Source organism: Rhinatrema bivittatum, chromosome 1 (assembly GCF_901001135.1).
Source record: "Rhinatrema bivittatum chromosome 1, aRhiBiv1.1, whole genome shotgun sequence".
Lineage (NCBI taxonomy): Eukaryota > Metazoa > Chordata > Amphibia > Gymnophiona > Rhinatrematidae > Rhinatrema > Rhinatrema bivittatum.
This window is the reverse complement of record NC_042615.1, coordinates 144242862-144261337: the sequence shown is the minus strand read 5'-3', so window position 1 is coordinate 144261337 and position 18476 is coordinate 144242862. Positions and strand designations below refer to the sequence as shown.

The window sequence follows — 18476 nt, the reverse complement described above, 5'->3', positions numbered from 1 at the left end:
ACGCTTCCTACGGTGCTCGGCCTGGCCCTTCTCCGGCGCTGAGGATGACGATGCCGAAGTCTTTGATTGACTATGCCGGTGAGGGGCGGTCTTCCGCTCCTCTATCTTCTCTGCGGGGCTTTGACGGGGAAGGTCCCGAGTCAGTTTGATCCCCATGACTCAATGCACCCAGCACTGGAGTCAATGGAGCAGATTGCTTGGAACCAAACAAGTGCGCCATCTTGTCCAGGCGGGCGTGCCGGCCTTTGGGGGTCATTGAGCACAGCTGGGACACCGACTGACATCATGGGAAGGCCCAATACACAGGACACAGACGTCGTGTGGGTCCGTTATGGACATAGTCCATGGACACTCCGGGCACTTCCGAAAACTGGTCGCCATTATAAAAAGAGGCAGTGTGCAGTCGGTGGCCATCGGTCACCGGGAGGTGGACAGCCGGGAACCTACCGCAAAAGCAAGAAACAAACTTACTGGACGAAGGAGGAATCAGTGCGCGATGGAGGACCCCCGGAGCAGGGAAAAACTTGAAGAAAACTTTGAATTATTCCGTGAAGAATAGTGTGAGGAAAGAAAATTCTCGCAGATCTCCTAACCATGAGGCAACCGCTGCATGGAAAAAGGACTGAAGGGGGACCCTGTGTGGCTACGAGGTTGGTGGCATGCTGGGCATGCTCAGTGTGCCAGTCAAAGTTCTAGAAACTTTGACAAAAGTGTTCCGTAACAGGGCTCCATCTGATGATGTCACCCATCTGTGAGGACTACCATCCTGCTTGTCCTGGGAGAATGTTTCATTTTCTTTTATTCCAAGCCAGTGTTAGTGCTAATGTAAGATAATACTTTCTCAATGTACAAATGGCAGTACTAACAAATAGCTCAAAGCCAAACATTGCTGAAACACTAATTAGCTGCTACTTGTTAAAGGTGTGTATAAACAGTTGACTAAAGGCTGTCTAAACATTTATTAAATTGCCACACACCATATGTACATTAGCATCTTTATTAATGCAAAATTTCCATGGAAGTTTTTGCTTTTTATTTGGACACTTACTCACCATGAAAGCAATTACAAGCTTAGAGGGCTCAACCCCCAAAATTAATTGCTTCTAGGCTACTGTATCAGACTCTGATCTCAGAAAGTATTTAAGACAACAGAGGAAGTCATTGGATAAAATGGTGCACAATCTGCAGCATAAGCCCTATAAGGTGAAACCTAGGAATTTAACATGTACAACCTATAGAAGAGTAGGGATGGAGGTAAGACAGAGACAGTCATATACTTCAAAAGGTACAAATGCACAAGAGATGAGCATTTGTTTTTGTGGAAACAGTTCTGGAGCACAATATTATGAAACACAGAGATGGTGGTGGCTAAAGAGAGCAGCCTACCAATGTAGAAAAAATGTCAGAATTCACAAAAGGATGGGATAAGTACCCAGGGATGTGCCAATAAAACTGGAGATCAATTACAATCTGCAGTATTTCAACAGGAAGAGGACATGGACTGACAAGATGTGCCTTCCAATCTATATCTGCCCTCTTATGTGTTTCTAAGCTTCTAAAGAAAAAAATAAATATAACCCTTGTATTCTTGGTATAAATGCAATGTTGTTTTCTTCATAGAATAGGACCATCAATTAATAACTGTCCAAGCAATGAATAAAATATATTTTAAGTTATCTTTTATAGAATTTTCAAAGACATCTAGCCACGTATTGTTTTTATTTTTATTTTATATTGTTTTAACGTAGCTTTGACATATTATTGTACACCATTTTGATGATACCCTAAAAATGGTACATAAAAATAAAATTGCCATTGTCATTATTAGTGACCCATTTGAAAATTGTCCCCAGAGATGGCGGTCTAGGAATAAGACAGGGAAGAGGAAGTATGCACATTCATTTCACTTTGAAATTATCATGTATTCATTGCATCAGCAGGAAAGCAGGTGCAACAGCCAACCCCCACCGCCTTGAATTTTCAAAAGGAAACTCCACAGGCACCCTCCACTCTCCCATCCTCATTTTCTTCATCATTTCTTTTTTTTCCTTTCATCTTCATCCTCTCCCTCACTTCCCTCCCCCATCCTCTCTCTCTCTCGCTACCCATTTTCCCTCTCCCACCTTCCCCTCTTTTCCTCATTTGGCCAATCCTCTTCCTACAATCCCTATGTCCCAATCTCTCCCCCTACCTACTCTTCTCTGTGGGAATCCTCTCTGGGCCTGAAAAAGAGGAAAACTAAAGTAATGCTGTGTCTTCTTCCTCTGGCCACTATGGCCAGATTCATAAACCATACTAAACCATGAGTCTGTGCCGGATGACAGCAATGCTCTCCTCCTCTTTCTCCTGCTGGCTGACCAAGGGAGAAGATTAGGTCTGGGGAGGTAGATCCTATGTAAGATTGGGGGATTGGAGTTGGAGAATATAACTGCTCTTAGACTGCCAGATCATCAGTGAATGGGGAAGAAAGAAGGCGAGAACCTTCAAGCCTGTCAACTACAAGCCCTGTAAACCCAGCTCTCTGGTTCACTTCCAGCCAGTTTCTTCCATTTCTACAGGGATTTCAAATCCTGCATCAAGGAACAGATTATGCAGCCCTTGCTTTGAAATTACAGCAAACCATGGGCTGTGGCTATATAGCAAACTAAGAACTCAGACTTGTGGTGCAGAGTAGTTAGATGTCAATATGCAATAAGAAGTCTTTTTCCATCTAAACAGCCAAACATCTCAAACTGTAAGAATAGTTTCCTACCTGGTCAAACTGAGGATCTTCACCTCTTTGAAGTGATCTGGACAAAAGTTTTTCCTAGAAATAAAATGGTATATATGTTAGACAGTCTAATAATGAATTAAGTATAAGATATTTGTGACATTTGAATAATACATTTATTTTATTTACATTTCATATTCCACTATAATGCCAAAGTCAAACCAGTTAAAAGGATAGAGCAATACCAAAACAAACACAAACTACAATAAACTAAAAAATAACAGGTCCATCATAATCCCTTAATCGCTAAAATCAGTGAAAGTAATTTTCAGCCTCAAATCTGACATCTCCTGTTCGAGATTTCCTCTAAATCTCATTAGGACATCCTATAAATGCTCAAAGATCATTTGATGATTCTAATATTTAATATATTATGTTATGCTAAAATTCAAATTTAAAAAAGTGGGTTTGTTTACCGTAAAGGGAAGATGAATTTAACCATTACATGTAGGTGACAATCTGACAGTGTCGACAGCGTCGAATGGACCCATCTCTAGCTCAGTAAAGTTTTACTACTGAGCAAGCGCAGATGTTCTTATGTGCACGCTGTTTCATGAGCCCTTCAGTCAATTGTAGAGCTTAGTTTTAGCTAGGTAGTAGACTCTCCAGGGAAGCAGTTATTAAGCATGACTAATTTATCCTGCTTTCTACAGAGAGCCCCATTTACAGTAAGCAAATTTTCTGTCAACAAGCAGAACTGGAGTAGCCACGACATTTGGGGAGTCCCAAGCTGAGGTTTGCAGCAGAGTACTTACTGAATAAGCAATCCTGATCCCACCATGGAGAGTGGATTATTGGGCGAACAGGTAGTACAAAAACAAACAACTGCTTGCCCAAAGCTCCTGTCACTTCTGGAAAGATTGTCTAGACAATAATAGGTCATGACCATGCACACAGACAATGAAGTTGCAGCTTTGCACGTGTCTTCAATGGACACACATCTCTTAGGTGAGTCACTGACAGGCAGATACAGTACAGTGCGCTCCGACAGAGCATACTGCTAACCTGGCCTTGGACGCGCGTTTTCCCTTACCCCTTATTCAGTAAGGGGAGGAAAACGCACGTCCAATCCGCGGCACCTAATAGTGCCCTCAACATGCAAATGCATGTTGATGGCCCTATTAGGTATGCCCGCGCGACACAGTAAGTAAAATGTGCAGCCAAGCCGCACATTTTACTTTAAGAAATTAGTGCCTACCCAAAAGTAGGTGCTAGTTTCTGCCGGCACCGGGAAAGTGCACAGAACTGCTTTTCTGTGCACCCTCCGACTTAATATCATAGCAATATTAAGTCGGAGGTCCCGAAGTGTAAAAAAAGTTTAAAGAAAAGAAAAAAGAAAAAAAAATTTTAAATGGGCCGGCGACTGTCGGGCCCGAAAACCGGACGCTCAATTTTGCCGGTGTCCGGTTTCCGAGCCCGTGGCTATGAGCGGGCTCGAGAACCGTCGCCAGCAAAATTGAGCATCGGCTGTCAAACCCGCTGACAGCCGCCACTCTGGGCTAAAAGGAGGCGCTATGAACACGCTAGTGTCCCTAGCACCTCCTTTTGCCTGTTTCTACCACACCACCTAATTTGCATACTGAATTGCGCGCACCGGTGAGTAGCAGGTGCGCGCGCTGGGAGAGCAGGCGTTTGTCTGCTCTCCCGCGGACTTTACTGAATCGGCCTGTGGGGTAGCCAAAGCTCTTACTTGATGAACCTTGACAGATTCTGGTTTCTGGAGGTCAGCCAGAGAATAGCAATGTGCAATATAGTCTGCTACATGTGCCTGGCAACAGCTATTCCCAGTCTGTTAGGATCATGGCACATGAAAAGTGGAGAACACTGGCAATGTGTTTGAGTTCTCTACAGATAACAGACCAAGATCCTTTTACAGTCCAGTGAATGGAGGACCTTGTCCTCTTCATGTGCATGAGGTCTTGGAAAGAAGATGAACAAAGCAATGGCTTGATTCAAATTAAACACTTTTGGCAGAAACTTTTGGTGAGTGTGGAGCATCACCCTGTTGTAGAAAAACTAAGTATGGAGAGTAATTATTTTAGCTAATAGATGCTTCTATCTCAAGTGATGGCGACTAGAAACACCACTTTCCAGGTAAAAAATGTAAGGAAGCTGACTCCAATGCTTTAAACGGAGGCTTCATCAGTTGCACCAAGAAAACATTGAGATCCCATGGCAGCAGTGACTTGGCAATCGGAGGTCTCATATCACAAACCCTTTATGAATTTCAACACCAGAGGATGGCAGAAGATTGGCTTTCCATCCCCATTTGGGTGATAAGTGGCAATGTCACCATTATGCACTTTGACTGAAGATGTAGTGAGGCCTGAAGAGGAGAGGGAGAACACATAATGAAGATGATCTTCTGGAGCACAGTTGAATGGATTCAAGGAGCCTTCCTGACACCAAGATGAAAAACACTTCCATTTAAAACTGTACACCCTTCTGGTAGATGGCTTTCTGGCCGAAATTACAATGTCCTCAACCACCTTAGACAGATAGTAAGGAGAGAGAGGAGATTCAGATGACATAGATGATCCTCTTCCTGAATAAACAGAGTTGGATCGGATCCCAAGGGGATCAGTGGGCAGACTGACTTGATGAAGTAAGAGAACCACACTTGTTTGAGCCAAGCTAGAGCAATGATAAAATGTGCCCAGTCTTTTGAGTACCTTCTGCACCATTCTCACCACCAATGAAAGCAGAGGAAAGGCATACAGCAGATCTGCACTCCATTTGAACAGATTAATATCCAGAGCAGATCTGAACTACACAGAAGAATGGAGCAAAATTTGACAAATTTCCAGTTGTCTTCTGACATGAACAGGTCAACTGAAAGACAAACCCAGAAGTCAAACAGCCTATCTGCCACATCCTGGACCAGGAGTCATTCATGGGAGCAAAAATTCCTGAGGTGATCCGCCAGCATGCTTGAGATTCTGGGAAAGTACGAAACTTGGAAATAAGCTTTGTGATTGTGAGCCCACTTTCAATTTTTCAGAAATTCCATGCAGAGATCCAAGACCATGTGTCCCTTTTTATGTTCTGGTAGAACATTGGCACTTGGTTGTCAGTTTGCATCAGAATTCTCTTTCCCTATAGGAGAAGTGAGAATACTCTCAACACAAGTCAAATGACTCAAAGCTCTAACAGGTTGATCTGAAACAGATGTTCTGTCACACACAAGATCCCCTGAGTTTGGACAGAGGCCGTGTGCACACCCCCACCCCTGGTGGATTCATTCGTCACTAGCATTACCTCATGAGGTAGAATTCTCAGAAGAGCACCTATCTCCAGGACACGTGGATCTAGCCACGAAAAGAAAGAAGTTTTCATCTCTGTGAAAACCTTTATGCGATACTGCTGGAATTAGCATATAGGGCAGGGGTCAGGAACCTTTTTGGCTGAGAGAGCCATAAACGCCACATATTTTAAAATGTAATTCCATGAGAGCCATACAATATGTTTAAAACTAAATACAAGTAAATGTGTGCATTTTATGTAAGATCACACTTTTAAAGTACAATAAATCTCTGAAAATATTACACCAGGCCTTAAGACACCAATACATCTCCTATTAGGAAAACGGACCAAGTCAGGCTGCTATAGAGTCCTACACAGAAACTACACGCCAGCAGAAAACCTCACCTGAATCACGTGCTGACCCTCACCTAACATAGAATAGAGACCAAAACGCATAACTAGAAGCATGCAGAAAAAACTGAATTGGAAACTGCAACAAGCCAGAGTTTCTGTATGCAGTGTAATAAAGGAAAAAAGAAACATCACCCATCCTTATAAAACAAATCAAGAAATATAAAATCATCAGCAGTAAAACTGTACTAACAAAAAGAACATATTTCGAAACAGCTGATGAGTGGAATATCCAATAATTAAAAACTCATATAAAAAATTTCCAGATACCAACAAAATATTTCAAAATAGCAGACCCAAAGACCCAGAAATGAAAAATAAGGATACAAAAAATTTTTTGCTCTGCATACCTGGGAACGTTTGATATCCAGGTGTCCTGAGATTGTTCTGAATTAGCAGGAGGAGGGGTGGTTTGCTTGGAACTTTCTCCTCTCTCAGTCACATACCAGCGCTCTCTCTCACACTGGCTCTCAATTACACACCTATACACACATGCTCTCAGTCACTCACATATACACATGCTTTTTCTCTTTCACTTATATAGGCTCTTAATTACACATTTACACACATGCTGTCTATCTTTTCACGCTTACACACACACACAGGCTTTCAATCACATAAATACACGCTGTCTTTTTCTCTCACACACAGACTCTCATTCACATGCTTATTAACATGTCCTCTCTTTCTCTCATTTACACACAGGCTCTTAATCACATACTCACATGCTCCATCACCTAAACCAGCTCTCAATCACACACAGACACACATGCTCTCTTACTTATACACACAGGCTCTTAATCATACATACACATGATTTCTCTCACACACAAAGGATCTCAATCATACACACATACTCTTTCACACAAGCAGGTTTTCAATCACAAACTTACACATACAGGTTCCCAATGGTAAACTTACATTCATGCTCTCTCTCTCACAGGCAGGTTCTCAATCACAGACATACTCTCTTTCACATATACAGGCTCTCAATCATTCACATACATGCAATCTCTCACTCACACACAAAGGATCTCAAACACACATGCTTGCTCGCTCATTCACTCTCTCTCTCCCCCCCACCCCCACCCCGTGAACTCGCAGCAGCAGGAGCCTCCTCCCAACGCTAACCTCCTTCATTTTCAGCCCTCGCGGAGGAGGAGTCCCATCGGCCGCGGTTGAAGCTCTTCTTTATTTTCCTCCGAGCCGCGCTGCACAGTCTTCTTTTCGTCGGACCGACGCTGACCACACTAGCGTGGTCTCTTCTTCCCGCGCACGCACCCGATGCTCACCACTTCCTCTTCCGGGCCGCTGGGGGGCGTGAAAAAGAAAGCATGCCAGTGCCGCCGACTCCAGCTATTCTGCCGCTTCCTCTTCCGGGCCGCGGGGGAGGGGGGGCGGGAAGAAGAGAGCATGCCAGTGCCGCCGACTCCAGCTATTCTGCCGCGTTCCGCCCGGGCTGACAACATTTTAAGCCCAGGCGGAGGAGGATCGGGGAGCAGCTGGGTCAGCGGGGGACTGGAAAGTGTGGCGACACACTGATTTAGATTTGTCTGTGAGCCAGATGCAGCCATCAAAAGAGCCATATCTGGCTCGCGAGCCATGGGTTCCCGACCCCTGATATAGGGCCTCCCTGAAAACAGAAACACTTATAAGTAAAGGCATTCTAAAGGATAAAGACTGCTCAGCTCTCACTGATAAGAACTGATTGACCACATGCTGCTCCTCAATATGGGAGACTGTTTCTTTGACCTTGACCCCAAAGATACTGCTGTCTGAACATGGGACATTGTCAACTTTTCATGAACATCTTCATGCAGGCCACTGGTTCTCAGCCAGGCCATCCAGCATGCTCCAATTGCTTCTAGAGAACTTCTTGTTATAGTGTCAAATAATTCATACACTGACCGGAGGAGTAGACACTTGCATTCTTCCACATCCAGAAGGACCTGGCAGCCTTCCTGCTCCCTATTAGACTACCAGTGATTTCAGTTTATCGATGCAATCATGCATATACTGTACCAAGTATAGTTGGTGGACTGCAATGCAGTTGAGCATTGAGCTATATAAGACTTTTCCTAAAGTATCCAACAAACTAATGGAGAAATTACTTACCTTATAATTTAGTTTTCCTTAGTGTAGACAGATGGACTCAGGACCAATGGGTATAGTGTACTCCTGATAGCAGTTGGAGACAGATCAGATTTCAATCTGATATCAGCCCTAGTACATATACCCCTGCAGGAAGTGCAGCTCTTCAGTATTCTCCTCGAAAAGCAATTGTGGATATATGCATGACTGAATAACTTGACTAACTTGGATAACTTGATTAACTTTATAACTTGGTTAACTTGATTTATTTGAACTGGTTGAATGGGTTATAGCTGGAGACCACCAGTGCCCTCAACCGAGAAACGTCGACACCCGGTAGGATGGGTGTCCTAGTTGGAGGAAAGCATGGCTTACCCGTGAATCACTCACTCTCGGGGATGTCACCCAAGAATTCCATGAATAACAGCAGCTGTGGGTGGGATGCTGAGTCCATCTGTCTACACTAAGGAAAACTATTTATCAGGTAAGTAATTTCTCCATTTCCTAGTGTGTAGCAGATGGACTCAGGACCAATGGGATGTATAAAATCCCGAACCGGGTGGAAGGCTTCCCTTGGCCCACATAGTACTGCCCTTGCAAATGCTGTGTCCTCTCGAGTCTGAACATCCAGGCGGTAAAACCTAGAGAAGGTGTGGATGGAGGACCATGTCGCCGCCTGACAGATGTCGGCGGGTGATAGCATCTTGGTTTCCGCCCAGGACACTGCCTGGGCTCTAGATGGGCCTTGACTTGTAAAGGTGGTGGCTTGCCTGCTTCTACGTAGGCCGCCTTGATAACTTCTTCGATCCAGCAGGCTATGGTTGCTCGCGAGGCCGCTTCCACTTGCTTCTTCCCGCTGTGAAGGACAAATAGATGGTCCATCTTTCGTACGAATTCAGACCTTTCCAGGTATCAGACTAGGAGTCTGCCGACATTGAGGTGGCGTAAACTGCGAGACTCTTCCGAATTCTTATACTCATCTGGCGATGGTAGCGAGATGGTTTGGTTGAGATGGAAGTGAGAAACCACTTTGGGGGGGGGGGGGGGGGAAGTACGGGACCATGCATAACTGGATGGCTCCTGGAGTGAGTCTGAGGAACGGCTCCCGGCAGGACAGTGCTTGTAGCTTGGAGATATGTCAGGCCAAACAGACTGCCACCAGGAAAGCTGTCTCAATATTAATAGTCGGAGAGACAGGCCACGAAGAGGTCTAAAGGAGGCTCCTGCTAAGAAATCTAGGACCAGGTTGAGGTTCCATAGCGGCACCGGCCACTTTAGGGGTGGTCGGATCTGCTAGAATCCTTTCAGAAAGTGGGAGATATCCAGGTGAGAGGCTAGGCTAACGCTCTCACTCTTGGTTCCGTAGCATGACAAAGCGGCCACCTGTACCTTGATGGAGTTAAGAGACAATCCCTTCTGTAGGCCATTCTGCAGGAATTCCAAAATCGCAGGAATTTTGACTGAGCATGGAATCATGTCGCGGTCCTCACACCAGGCTTCAAATACTCTCCAAATCCTTATATGTATGTTAGGGATGTGGAGAACTTGCATGCTCGGAGCAGGGTGTCAATTACTGCCCCCGAGCTCTTCCTCAGGCGAGTCCTCTCAATGGCCAGGCCGTAAGAGAGAATCGAGCTGGATCCTCGTGGAGGATCGGCCCTTGTTGGAGCAGGTCCCTGTGAGGCGGGAGGGGGCTCCCTGTCAGCAGCCTTCGCATGTCTGCTAACCACGGTCTCCTTGGACAGTCCGGGGCCACTAGATGCACTGTCCTGCTGGGTGCTGTTCCTCAGACTCAAGGTTTGACAAGACTGCTGTACCCAGTGTTGCATCTGAAGATTCTTGCTTGTCAATGCAGTAGTGAGACATGAAGGTATGAAGAGAAGACCAAGTTGCCGCTTTACAAATGTCTAGTACCGGAACTTTAAGTAAATGGGCAACTGATGTTGCTGTGGCGCATATTTGGTGTGCTTTAGGTTTGTTGCTGAGTTTAATAAAGCATTTGTTATAACAGAATTCAATGCATTTGGATAACCAGCTCGCTATGGTTCTTTTAAAAACAGGTTGATTCGGATTATTTGGATTAAAGGAGAGGAATAATTGAAATGGTCTGGATGGAGAATGTGTTCTTTGTTTATAATAAGCCAAAGTTCTTTTACAGTCTAAAGAGTGTAGTAGTTTGTCTCGGTCATTATGATGTGGTTTAGGTTTGAAGATCGGTAGAGTAATGATCTGATTAATATGGAATGCCAACACCACTTTTGGAAGGAAGGCAGGATGAGGTCGATGAGTGACTTTGTTATGGTAAAATTCTAAGTAAGGAGACTAGTGAATCAAGGCTTGTAGTTCACTTACTCTCTTTGCCGATGTGACTGCAACGAGGAATACAGTTTTCCAGGTTAGGTATTTTATGCGGCAAGAATCCAAAGGGAGAAACCAGTAGTTGTTCTAGGACAACGTTTAGATCCCATGGCACAAGTGGTTTTGTTACCGGAGGTCTTAAATGAAGCATGCCCCGCATGAATCTGGAGATTAAAGGATGGTTAGAAATTGGAAGACCGTTATGAGAGTGGTGAAAAGCTGCAATGGCACTGATATGCACTCAAACTGAAGTGGACGCTAGACCAGCTAGGTAGAGCGTATGGAGGAATTCCAGAAGTTGGGTGGCTGTATATAAGAAAGGATCTAATTGTCGTAGCTTGCACCATTCCACATAATGATGCCATTTTCCCGCATAGTTACGTCTGGTTGAGGGTTTTCTGGAAGCAATTAGTATGTCCTCAAGTTGTGAAGGGAGGCCCAGATGGTTCAATACTTGCCTTTCAACCTCCATGCTGTCAGATGGAGGGAGTGGTGCAATGGATGGAGGAGTGAACCTCCTTCCTGAGTTAATAGTCATGGGTGGTTCTTTAGCGGAATTGGTGGACGTATGGATAGACGCATGAGATACACATACCATGGTTGTCTCGGCCATGCTGGAGCTATGAGGATCATGTCCACTATGTCTTGAATGTATTTCTGAATCGTTCTTGAGATTAGTGGAACAAACTTGGTGAAGATGTTGTCCACTGAGAATCCGGGCTATCTGGACGTTTTGGAATCAGAGATGATGGGGGCTGCTGAGTCTGTTGTGTAGGACTCTGTGATGCCGGCGGTGACGGTTGAGGAGACTCACTTGGAGGCTGGGGTGTGCAGACTGCAGATCCTGAAAAAATGTATTCAGCGCTTGAGAAATCTGAAGCATAGCTTTGGATGCCAGATGTGGCTGTGATGGAAGTGGTGTTGAGGGAGTGCTGCCAAAATAAAGTCTTGAGGTGCTGTTGACTTAAGTTTTGGCATAGGCACTTCAACTTGAGGGGAATGCGGTCTACTACGAGATGCTGATGACCAATTTGAGATAGAATCACCACTGAGTGAAGGAGCTCTAGAGGACAGATTCAGAGAAGAGTTCTACTTCTACATCAGATTCTGCAGAAAGACTAAATGAATTCTTTGCTTCCATGTTTACTAATGAGGATGTTGGGGAGATACGAGTTCCAGAAATGGTTTTCAGGGGTGATGAGTCAGACGAACTGAACAAAATCACTGTGAACCTGGAAGATGTAGTAGGCCAGATTGACAAACTAAAGAGTAGCAAATCACCTGGACCAGATGGTATGCATCCTAGGGTACTGAACATAAGAACATGAGAAAATGCCATACTGGGTCAGACCAAGGGTCCATCAAGCCCAGCATCCTGTTTCCAACAGTGGCCAATCCAGGCCACAAGAACCTGGCAAGTACCCAAAAACTAAGTCTATTCCATGTAACCATTGCTAATGGCAGTGGCTATTCTCTAAGTGAACTTAATAGCAAGTAATGGACTTCTCCTCCAAGAACTTATCCAATCCTTTTTTAAACACAGCTATACTAACTGCACGAACCACATTCTCTGGCAACAAATTCCAGAGTTTAATTGTGCGTTGAGTAAAAAAGAACTTTCTCCGATTAGTTTTAAATGTGCCCCATGCTAACTTCATGGAGTGTCCCCTAGTCTTTCTACTATCCGAAAGAGTAAATAACCGATTCACATCTACCCGTTCTAGACCTCTCATGATTTTAAACACCTCTATCATATCCCCCCTCAGTCGTCTCTTCTCCAAGCTGAAAAGTCCTAACCTCTTTAGTCTTTCCTCATAGGGGAGTTGTTCCATTCCCCTTATCATTTTGGTAGCCCTTCTCTGTACCTTCTCCATCGCAATTATATCTTTTTTGAGATGCGGCGACCAGAATTGTACACAGTATTCAAGGTGCGGTCTCACCATGGAGCGATACAGAGGCATTATGACATTTTCCGTTTTATTCATCATTCCTTTTCTAATAATTCCCAACATTCTGTTTGCTTTTTTGACTGCCGCAGCACACTGAACCGACGATTTCAATGTGTTATCCACTATGACACCTAGATCTCTTTCTTGGGTTGTAGCACCTAATATGGAACCCAACATCGTGTAATTATAGCATGGGTTATTTTTCCCTATATGCATCACCTTGCACTTATCCACATTAAATTTCATCTGCCATTTGGATGCCCAATTTTCCAGTCTCACAAGGTCTTCCTGCAATTTATCACAATCTGCTTGTGATTTAACTACTCTGAACAATTTTGTGTCATCTGCAAAATGAAATTTCTGATCTATTAGTTACAATTTGTAACCTTTCATTAAAATCATCCATTGTACCTGAAGACTGGAGGGTGGCCAATGTAACCCCAATATTTAAAAACGGCTCTAGGGGCGATCCGGGTAACTATAGACCAGTGAGCCTGACTTCAGTGCCGGGAAAAATAGCAGAAACTATTCTCAAGATCAAAATCGTAGAGCATATAGAAAGACATGGTTTAATGGAACACAGTCAACATGGATTTACCCAAGGGAAATCTTGCCTAACAAACCTGCTTCATTTTCTGGAAGGGGTTAATAAACATGTGGATAAAGGTGAACCGGTATATGTAGTGTATTTGGTTTTTCAGAAGGCGTTTGACAAAGTCCCTCATGAGAGGCTTCTATGAAAACTAAAAGGTCATGGGATAGGAGGCGATGTCCTTTCGTGGATTACAAACTGGTTAAAAGACAGGAAACAGTAGGATTAAAAGGTCAATTTTCTCAGTGGAAAAGGGTAAACAGTGGAGTGCCTCAGGGTCTGTACTTGAACAGGTGCTTTTCAATATATATGTAAATGAATTGGAAAGGAATATGACAAGTGAGGTTATTAAATTTGCAGATGATACAAAATTATTCAGAGTAGTTAGATCACAAGCAGACTGTGATACATTACAGGAGGATCTTGCAAGACTGGAAGATTAGGCATCCAAATGGCAGATGAAATTTAATGTGGACAAGTGCAAGGTGTTGCATATAGGGAAAAATAACGCTTGCTGTAGTTACACAATGTTAGGTTGCATATTAGGAGCTACCACCCAGCAAAAATATCTAGGCATCATAGTGGATAATAGTTTAAAATTGTCGGCTCAGTGTGCTGCAGCAGACAAAAAAGCAAACACAATGTTAAGAATTATTAGGAAGGGAATGGTTAATAAAACGGAAAATGTAATAATGCCTCTATCGCTCCATGGTGAGACCGCACCTTGAATACTGTGTACAATTCTGGTCGCCGCATCTCAAAAAAGATATAGTTGCGATGGAGAAGTTAGAGAAGGGCAACCAAAATGATAAAGGCGGTGGAACAGCTCCCCTATGAGGAAAGGCTGAAGAGGTTAGGGCTGCTCAGCTTGGAGAAGAGACGGCTGAGGGGGGATATGATAGAGGTCTTTAAGATCATGAGAGGTCTTGAAAGAGTAGATGTGACTCATTTATTTACACTTTCAAATAATAGAAGGACTAGGGGGCATTCCATGAAGTTAGCAAGTAACACATTTAAGACTAATTGGAGAAAATTCTTTTTCACTCAATGCACAATAAAGCTCTGGAATTTGTTGCCAGAGGATGTGGTTAGTGCAGTTAGTGTAGCTGGGTTCAAAAAAGGTTTGGATAAGTTTTTGGAGGAGAAGTCCATTAACGGCTATTAATCAAGTTTACTTAGGGAATAGCCACTGCTATTAATTGCATCATTAGCATGGGATCTTCTTAGTGTTTGGGTAATTGCCAGGTTCTTGTGGCCTGGTTTGGCCTCTGTTGGAAACAGGATGCTGGGCTTGATGGACCCTTGGTCTGACTCAGCATGGCAATTTCTTATGTATTGACGTGACGGAAATGAAAGGAGCCTTAAATATATGTTTAGTTTTCTATGTTTTCTTTTGATGGTGTTTTTCGCTTTGAAACAGTAGTTGCTTCGAGGAAGGAGTCACATGCATCAGTGTTTCAGTTGGCTTCGCATGCGATCTCTTGTCGTGCGTCGATGTGCCGTGGTGCTCTGATGACTTTCCATGCTTCGAAGATGCGCCACGTTTATGATGCTTCTAAGCTTTATGTACTGGTGCATCATGCGTCGTTACTTTTGGACGCTTTGGCGCATGTTGTCAACTTAGACATCGAGGGGCGGGGGTAAACGGAGACAGGTCCCTGTACCCCTATCGGCTCATGAAGGGGTTTGTGCGTCAAGGCTTTGACCCCTTTTCCCGGCTCTGTAGGTTTCTCAAACCTGGCCTTTGAGCTCTGATGAGCCCCCAGTTCCAACAACGCAGTTCTTTTGGACGCAGGTTTTCTTTGTTTCTTCGCCAGTCCCAGCAAAAATTGACTGGAAGGCGCCCGTAAACGTGCGATATTCTCCCATGTTGCCTTTGGGCCCAGGGGGACATCCGATCAGTCTTGACATGAGGCTTGGTCGTGGTCCGGGCCCAGGCATATATAGCAATAATTATGTCCATCTGTTATGGACATAATTTTGCCGCATTGACAATACATAAAACCTGACTGCTTAGGAGCCATCACTGCCAAAAAAAATATATAATTCGAAAAAAAAATTGAAAAACTTCTCAAAAATGAGACGAGGAGAGAGAGGAAAAACCCCACGTGCTATTGGCTCGTGGAAAAAAGAGACAGAGGAGAAAAACGAAATCGCGCAGGAAGATGACCACGCAGACGCACAAAGTTAAAACTCTGTCACTACCTGAGAGAAACTCCACGGTCACATCGACGCTCCCAGACAGCATGGCTAATTCAGCCCTGCTATCGACAGGAAAAAATCCTCTGTGGCATCTGTTTCTTCTTGCAAAAGAAACAGGGGTGGGCAATTCTGGTCCTGAGCTGCCACAAATGAGTCTAGTTTTCAGGATATCCACAAGGAGAATAACTTTAAAAAAAAAGCATGCAAGCGTCACATGCAGATGTGCATGAATTTTATAATGAGCACATAAATGCATGCAAAATATATTATATGCACAAGTTGTGCGTGTATGTTGCATGCAAAATATAATGCACACATTTGGTTATGAATCATATATGCTCAAATTATCCCATGACATTTCTATATCTTCTGGGATGGGTTCATTCAGCAATGCATCCACCAGAGTGCTAGCCCAATTTCACAACTAGGGACGTATCACAACTGGCATCCCTGATAGTGACAAATGAGAATAAGCTGTTCCCTGTATGGGAAGAAAGGCAGAACCTCCATGGGATGAAACAGGCCTGGAAAGGCCTGCAACGGGAGTTTGATCAGAGAACCTCGTACCCACATAAAGTAAGTAGATTGTGGGTAATAGGGGTAGGAACTGTTAAGGGTATGTAGAGGGGTCACTAAGGTATGAAGATGGGGTGGAGACAAGAGTGTTGGGGGGGGGTCATTAGGGAGGCACTATGTGGTGTACAGGTAGGGCAAGAGACAGTTTGCATGGATACTATGACAATTACATTCCATTAATGGCACGATAAATGTACATGCTTCAAAAAATTATATAATGCAAGATTGAAATTGTTAGTAAGGCTATCAAGGTACGACTAATAGTCAAAAGTATAGTAAAGGTCCAGTTACAAGATAGAACTTCAAGGATATGTAATAGACTTAATGGTGGTCCCTACAGCAAAGTGAATCACTGTTGTCCTTCCAGAAGGGAGACATCTGGTCCTGTTGTTCAGTTTCATTTACTCTCCAAAACTGTGTTTTCTCTGCAGTCCCAAAATTATCTCTTAGAAACCATCATTTATCTGAAAGGGGTAGTCCAACTGACTGGATTGACCAGATACTAGAGATGTGACTTGGAACCAGAATCGGTTCGGATTTCAGTTCCGATTCACATCTCTATAGATGTGAATCGGAACCAGAATCGGTTCGGATTTCAGTTCCGATTCACATCTCTACCAGATACCTCCCTCATAAAAATGGGTACACCATGGCTGTTCATGGATTGTCCCCTCTTCTGGTGTTCTTTCGGGGCCTAGAGGCAGGATACCACTTCTAGGTGAATTATGGGAATGCAAATAGCCATGCTAATAACTCCAGATTTCAGTTAACAACATAGAAACATACTAGCATGGAGGTTACAGCTGTACAAATCAACTCCTCTTGTTATACTTTTCATCCATTATAATGACTTCAAATGTTTAGTGATGTCAATATTACTATGAACACCCTCAAACTGCATCTGTTACAACACCCCACCCCCACCTTCCTAACCAACCCTGATTCAAAGTGCCCCTCTACAGTGGTGTGTGTGTATATATATATATATATATATATATATATATATATATAAAGAGAGAGAGAGAGAGTGTAAGACTGACTCTATACAGAGTTGTTTTTTTTCTCTCTGCTGTGTTAAAAACATTTTCTCCATAATGGAAGTCTATCAAGTACAACGCACCAAAAAATGGGTATAGTTATTTCCAGCGCTAAATCTTGCCCTGCTATATCACATGATGCTAATGACCTTCTTTTCCATTATACACATTTGCATTACGTTATTGCATATGTTAAGGCCCTATTGCAAAATGAAAAATGACCCTGTAAGTGTATTATAAGGACAGGGATACGGGATCTATTGGCCAGACCCAGTAGGGATGCCACATAATGATCTTCAAAATGCTATATTAGATCCCAATTTATGCGCATGTGTTATTTTGTATATTTTCATCTTTAGATTATCTTTCTATGCCCATTATTTGTGCATGTAAATATTATGTCTAATATGCAGGGTGTTATTCCCCTCTGGAAAAAAAGCTTAGTAAATCAGTCCCTTATTTTGTGACTGGATGAAAAGCAGATCTGTGGACATTCTAAGCGACACCTGGAATCAAAACTGCTGAAACACACAAGTCAAAGAATAAATAAAACACAGATAAAGAAGAAAGGTATAAGCAGTGAAAATGCAGATACATTATCTGTTTAATCTGTGGCCATGCACCATAGTATTCTCTCAGATGAACCGTTTCTAATCATCTGCCATAAAAAACAATGCAAGACAAATTGTGAAAAACTGAAATGTTAGTGAAAATTAAACTTAAACAAAACTAGAATTGCATGACAACTTCAAAGAGCACATTTTATGATTCCATATATATGTTACAGCTGCCCAGGGAAGGGGTGTGGAGGGCGAACAAGACCTACCCACAAGGTTTTATTTTGTTTATCTTTGGTAATGAATGTGAGAATCTGCAGATAAAGCATAAGCAGATTCCCAACTGAAAGTCCCAATGCCAGAATCTGCTGATACGTAAAGCATAAGGAAATTCTCAACTGCCACCCTTAGAAGTCCTTGTTTCTCAGGTCAGCAAAGTTTGTGGCTGTTCTAATATGTTCTAGGCAAAGCACACATTTTAATCCATAAATGTGTGTATACTTTTTCTACCTGAACTTTACTGCTGTTGAAGCAAGAATGTCTGCGCACAATAATTTGCATACAGGATAGCAGTCTCTTATGCAAACCTCATTAATGATGGCATCAGCTATTACCTCTCACTCACCCCACCCCCAATGCAGACAGGTACCCTGGATTACTTCATGTTTACTTAGCAATGGAAACTTAATT

General features: G+C 43.3%; 1 protein-coding gene across 11 annotated transcripts in view; it reads right to left on the bottom strand.

Moving 5' to 3' along the window:
• FRYL (FRY like transcription coactivator) overlaps positions 1-18476 on the bottom strand; it is a 978233-nt gene that overhangs the window by 530369 nt on the left and 429388 nt on the right. For 10 of the 11 annotated variants that reach the window (XM_029588005.1, XM_029588013.1, XM_029587996.1 and 7 more), the window contains one exon: positions 2753-2806. In XM_029588005.1, coding sequence (XP_029443865.1) covers positions 2753-2806 — 54 coding nt within the window. Of the gene's footprint in view, positions 1-2752; positions 2807-17824; positions 17844-18476 lie in introns of those variants that run through there. The other variant, XM_029588020.1, reaches the window with a different exon arrangement.